The sequence below is a fragment of the Hevea brasiliensis genome, chromosome 16, assembly GCF_030052815.1.
Source record: "Hevea brasiliensis isolate MT/VB/25A 57/8 chromosome 16, ASM3005281v1, whole genome shotgun sequence".
NCBI lineage: Eukaryota > Viridiplantae > Streptophyta > Magnoliopsida > Malpighiales > Euphorbiaceae > Hevea > Hevea brasiliensis.
In genome coordinates, this window is record NC_079508.1 from 68853352 (window position 1) to 68860208 (window position 6857).

At 33.4% G+C, this 6857-nt stretch overlaps 1 protein-coding gene across 1 annotated transcript; it reads left to right on the plus strand.

Annotated features, from left to right (window-relative positions):
* Window positions 1-5145: 5145 nt before the first annotated feature.
* Window positions 5146-5637, plus strand: LOC131174707 (thaumatin-like protein). The gene has a single exon (XM_058138488.1). The coding sequence runs from the start codon at window positions 5164-5166 to the stop codon at window positions 5635-5637; it is 474 nt and encodes a 157-aa protein (XP_057994471.1). The 5' UTR covers window positions 5146-5163.
* Window positions 5638-6857: the final 1220 nt, after the last annotated feature.

The window sequence follows — 6857 nt, forward strand, 5'->3', positions numbered from 1 at the left end:
TTAATTTTACATTTTAAAAATTTTAATTATTTTAATTCGATTTGATTTTGAAGAAAAAAAATAATTGAATTAAATCGAATCAAATTATTTTATTAATTTTTAAATTAATTTATTTTTATAATAAATTTGTGAATTATATATAATTTTATATGTATAAATTATTTAATTTCATTGATTAATAATTATTAGGTTCAAATTAAAGTCAGAATCAGATTAAATAATTTAAAAATTAAGTCTAAAGTAAAAAATCCATTCAAACTTAAAAATCAATTGGTTCAAACTAAATCAAACCGAATCAAAATAGAATGATTTAATTCGATTTCTAAAATATAATAATTTAATTATTTCAATTTTCATAATTTAATTTAATTTAATTTAATTAGGTTCGATTTGATTTGATTTGAATTAAATATTCAGCTCTATAATCAAAACAGACGTGCAGGACCAGTACCATCTAGTCCATTTGCAAATTGCAACCCAATTCCCCATAGTTCCCGCTCTTGACTTTTCTTCTCTCCTCGTTAGAATGGTCTTCCTTTCTTTTTTTTTTTTTTTTCACATCTAGTTTTCTTTTTGTCTATTTTTTTTGGTAATCTTTTCAAAGTTCATTAGCACGCTTAATTTTGAAAATCCATTTGTTCCCAATAGCCTTATCTCCCATTGTTAAATGTACCTATCCCTAGACTTGGTTTGATTTCACAGACTTCATCTCTTCTTTCATTACTTTAATCTACTTTTCTTTAATCAGGCATGTAAGAGCTTTATTTACATTTTTAGGTTCTTCATCTTATAAAGCAACCATAAATGCTTCCCCTTTAATGTTAAAATGATGACCGGGAATGCTCTTTTGACTCGATCGGTGGAGCTGAGATTGATACATTGAATCATCAATCTTTATGATACTTTTACTCGGATATGCATTTGTATCCATATTAAGTTACACATATGTTATTACATGGATATATTACTTATATTATTAATAAATTTTATAATTAATAAACTCAATATCTGACACGTCTGTATTCAAATTGTTTGTTATCCAAATTATTTTTACAAGAAGGCAAAATCATTTTTGTTCCTTCTTTAGCTTTCAAAGCAGGTGCTCTAAAGTCCAACGATTTGAATATGGATTCAAAATTGATGAATAAAGAGATACATCTTATGGTATTATTTAAGGCTTTCTATAAAAACAAGGAAGCAACTTATATATATATATATGTTATCTACTAATAATTAATTCATTTAGCAAATAAAAATGTGAAATTTAATGAAATTAATATTAATGAAATAAAATTTGATATCCGAGTTTCTATTTTATAACACAATATAATGAAATAATTCAATATCATTGTCACGACCTAACCTATGGGCCGGACCGGCACTAGGACCTGGGCCAGCCTAAAGCCCCCGAGGCCCGTAGTAAGCCTAACTGTTCATTAACCCAACTCTAAGGCCCATTTGGGCCCAAATTCAAGAAAACAAACAGACAGAGTCCGGCCATAAAATGGACTTTCCAACGGGGAGTTTTCGACTCACCCGACCTGTAAACACAATAAATACTCAATTGGGGAGCTTAGCTCACCCTCCACAGACTCATCAGCATAAAAATAAATGGGAGCTCAGCTCCCTCATCCAATCCATCCAACATGCATAGAATATTAAGTTTACAGGTCCAAAAATAATAATTTAGTTTACAGACCCAAATCAAATAAACATTTCTAATACATGCGGAAATTCTAAGATTTAACAAGTTTATACAAACAGTAGTAATCGACCTGCGAGGGAGAAAGCAGGTTAACCTCAAAAATATCCTCCTGTGGCCTGGAAAAATTTTTGAACAGGAGTGAGCGTTCGACTCAGAGAGTAAAATATCAATTTTAACCATAATCTCTATAACTATCTAAAACTAATGCAACCTGTGGAGTGAAATGCAACATCAACAACATTTTCACATCATAACATCAAAAAGGTAATTTGGAGCACTCACGCACCCTGTAACATCAATCATAATATATGGGAGCTGATCCCCTATACAGCTCTCTTAAATCCAACCTGGTGCCAGCGAAGAACTCAGCTCGGACTTCCACTTAATAACCAAATCGGGGGTCCCAGCGAAGAACTCAAGCCGTGACTACCCCCCGAAGGATCGGGTCCCAGCGAAGAACTCAAGCCGTGACTACCCGTCCTATCCATAGTCCACACCACATCACACGCACGCCAACGCACGCACACTGCTCCAAATTACCACAACAACACTCATGGCACGTTAACAGTTATGAATGCAACATAAATCGTGCCTAGAGTTTAACTACATAAATATATGCATATAAGTGATGCATGGGCATGCTGAACATATAATAATATCGAAATTACAATTAAAATTAATATTTTACTCACAGACTTGATGGTGGTCACCGGTAAGGCGGAGGAAGAAGGTCGTCACTCACGACAATTTTATTACAATCATTTAATAAATTTGACTCAATACAAACAAAGAAAAGACCAAATACGTCCTAAGTCGTGCCGAAAATCCGGCAGAGTCTCCCCTATACCTAGGACCTACCCAACCTGCAAAAGGGCTCAAAACACACTTCTATACTCACAATCCATATATCCACAACTTAATCACATCACACAGCCCCTTCTGGGCCCATCAAATCAGTCATTCATCACAATATGTAAAATTTCAATTTAGTCCTTAAAATTGACCATTTTTGCAAAACTGCCCAAACAAGCTCTAAAAATTCTAAAATTTTGCCCCGCGGTCCTTAGCAATATTACTAAGCTATTGCAAAAAGAATCATAATTTTCTAAGCTACCACGAATATTTTATGGATTTTTAATCTTATTTAAGCGCTAGAAAATTACGAAAAAGCAAGATTCGGGTTTACCTTTGCCTATTCTGACTTTGGGAACGCGCTCGGGACATCTGACAATGGGGGGCTAGCCAAAGCCTCGATCCAATTCGGAGACTTTTCCGGTAACGGGTCTGTCTGGCCGGAAATTCACAGACTCGGACAACTGTCGAATTTCCTCGAATTGAGGATACCTACACGAAGCCCATAACACGGGGGTTAGCACATAAATTTTTCAGAATTTTCTAAGCTCATTAAATGCTCGGAAAAACACTGCGAAGTTCCGTGGGACCCACCGAAAAACGATGTCGAAAAAATTTGAAATTTATGTCGCCACGAAGCTCTCGACGAGTGGAGCGTTCTGGTACTCTCTGTTTTCTCGTGGGATTCACGGTTTTCGAGAAATCTAGCCCAAAAATCGAAATGGGCTAAAAATTCCCGAGCAAAAATCGGACAAACCGCTCGATGGATTTCGGTGTTCTTGATGTCTATGGAAAGCTCTCGTCGAGTAGATGATTTTAGACACAAGACCCGGTCCAATTGGTGGCCGGATCGGCCGGATTTTGGCCGGGGAAGTCGAAACATCGCGCGCGAGGGCGTTGCGCGTTCCGACCGTTTGGGCGGCCGGTGCCGGGAGGTGGGGTCGGCGCCGGCGAGGTGGGGAGGCAGGGGGAGGTGGCTGGCTGACGGCAAGGGCAGGAGGAGAGAGAAAAGAGAGAGAGAAGGAAGAGAGGTCGACGCGCGCGGGGAAGGGAAGAAGAAAAAGAAAAAGGCCGGTCCGATTCGACCGGTCCGATCCGGTCCTGTTCGATTCGGCCGGTCCGATTCAAGATACAAAATTTTGAATTTTTACTCTGCCTCGAGACCGAAAACGAGGTCCAAAAATTCCGAAAAAATTCCAGAAAACTCAGAAAAATACGTAGACTCCAAATATATTTTTAGTTTTGCCACGTGGTCTTTAAATTAATTTTTAAAAATCATCAAAGTTTATATTTTCGGAAAATCGAACCCAATTTTTAAAATCCGAAAAATCTCAAAAAAAATTCCTAAAATTTAAACAAAATTAAAATACCAAAAATGCTCATAAAATTTAAAATTTTGGGGTGTTACAATCATAAGGTGTGACAAAATTTTTACGTTGGTTGTCAACTCTCTTCTTTTATCTGGGGTTGAGACCGGTTAAACGCAAACTACTTGGGCGGAGTTAATGAAATAATTTAATAATTTTTTTCTTTTAAATAATACTGCATTAATATATATAAAATAAGCTTTATTTAACTAAAATTTTTTCACTTAGGACTATCAAATTTATATTTAATGAATTTGAAATTAATAATATTTAAATTATCAAATTACATTACACAAATATTTTTTTTCCTGAGATTATGCGAACATTTCAGCTAGAAATTTGTTTTATATACTTAATTTATCATAAATTTAATATATAATATATATCATGAGATTTATATATAAAATAAATAATATTTATATAATTATATTTTAAATTCATGATTGATATAATCAAAATAAATTTTCCTCAAAAGTAATTATTATATTTCTATTCTGATAATAAAAAAAAAGAAATTATATATAATATTATTTTTTTTTTGTAAAAGAAAGTGCAATAATAAGAATTTATAATTAATAAATTAATATATAAATTTTAGACTTTGCATACAAAATAAAACAGCGTAGACATATAGCAACTAGTAATAGATCAACCGATGCTAAGTAATTCGTTTTTCAATCTTACAGTCCAATGGTGAGGGTTAAAATTTTTTTAATTATTTTTAAATATAATTAAAAAAAAATTATTTAATTTTTATAATTAAAATATATAAAATTTAATTTCAAATTATTTTTAATATTATCTAATTAATAGTTTAAATATATATATATATATATATATATATATATATATATTTTTTTTTTTTTTTAATAACAGTTTTAACGATAATACTTAATACCTTGTTACAAGAATAATAATCATACTATTTTAACCTCCACCAACCTGTATTTGGAGGCCGCCCCCAACAACCCCAACCCCCCCCCCCCCTTAGGGTGAAGTCCTCGCTAATTAATGCCATTGGAAGTCAGAAGTCTTGGATCGTTTCTTTATCGAGTCGAAAATGGAAAATTAAACCCACATTGCTTTGGTGGCCCAAACTCGATTGTCAATGTTTTTCTTTTGCATAGAAATCGTGGCAGTCTTTAGCAAAATTCCAAGTAAAAATTCCAATTTCATACGACAAAACCCAACTATAAATCTAGCACCAACAAATCACATAAGCATTTTTAAGCTGAAACGATGAGTCTCATCAATACTCTTCCTCACATTCTCCTTTCTCTTACCCTCTTTTTCACTACTATCCATGCAGCCACTTTTGATGTTGTGAACCAATGTACCTATACAGTTTGGGCTGCAGCCTCACCTGGGGGTGGGCGTCGTCTAGATTCAGGCCAGACCTGGACATTTGACGTAGCACCAGGCACCACAATGGCTCGAATTTGGGGCCGAACCAATTGCAACTTTGATGGCAACGGATGTGAGACTGGTGATTGTAACAAGGCTCTAGAATGCCAAGGCTGGGGTTCACCACCAAATACCTTGGCCGAGTTTGCACTCAATCAGGCCAACAACTTGGACTATCTAGACATATCTCTTGTTGATGGCTTTAACATCCCAATTGATTTCAGCCCCACTACCGGTGACTGTCGTGGAATCCGATGTGCAGCTGATATTAATGGACAGTGCCCAGCTTATCATAAATTTAATATATAATATGCATCATAAAATTTATATAAAATAAATAAAATTTATATAATTATATTTTAAATTCATGATTGCCCAAATCAAAATAAATTTTCCTCAAAAGTTATTATTATATTTCTATTTTGATAATCACTATACGTGTTTGCTTCTTTCAAATAATGATTAATAGGAAAATTTTTTCTTTCAAAAAAAAAAAAGAAAAATATATTTTGGATTTTGTAACATCTTGATAAAAAAAGTCTTAGTTATTTTAATTTTAGAGAAACTTTGATATATTGTTATTATTTTTAAATATATCCATTTCGCTAGTTTATTATTATTATAATTAATTTATATTTATAAAATGTATTTTAATTTTTATCTTTCTAATTTAATGACTTTACAAAAACAAATTCTCCGTGCTTTCGTAGCAAAGTTTCGTGTATCATATCTTTAAAACAAATTTTAATTCAAGAGCAAAACTACTCGGAGATAAAAGGTCATCCCCCCCCTAGACAATTTTTAAATTACTATTTACCCTAGACAATTTTTAAAATTAAAATTTTAGTTTTTTTTACAAAATTATTATTTGTCCCTCCAATATTTTTATCTTTGTACAAATTTCATATAGTTTAATTTTGAAATCTTAATATTTTATATTTTTATTTTAGTCCATATATTTTTATAAAAATTATTTATTCTCTTGTCACGACCCAACCTATGGGCCGGACCGGCACTAGGACCTGGGTCAGCCTAAAGCCCCCGAGGCTCGTAGTAAGCCTAACTGTTCATTTACCCAATTCTAAGGCCCATTGGGCCCAAATTCAAGAAATCAAACGGACAGAGTCCGGTCATAAAATGGACTTTCCAACGGGGAGTTTTCGACTCACCCGACCTGTAAACACAATAAATACTCAATTGGGGAGCTCAGCTCACCCTCCACATACTCATCAAAGATAAAAATAAATGAGAGCTCGGCTCCTCATCCAATCCATCAAACATGCATAGAATATTAAGTTTACAGTCCAAAATAATAATTTAGTTTCTGCACCCACATCAAATAAACATTTCTAACACATGCGGAAATTCTAAGATTTAACCAAATTATACAAACATTAGTAATCGACATGCGAGTGAGAAAGCAGGTTAACCTAAAAAATTATCCTCCTGTGGCCTGTAAAATTTTTTGAACATGTGTTAGCGTTATACTAATAGAGTAATATATGAATTTTAACCATAATCTCTATAAC

What these genes read in the sequence shown, in the direction of transcription:
- LOC131174707 (XM_058138488.1), top strand. Translation starts at nt 5,164, where the DNA reads ATGAGTCTCATCAATACTCTTCCTCACATTCTCCTTTCTCTTACCCTC.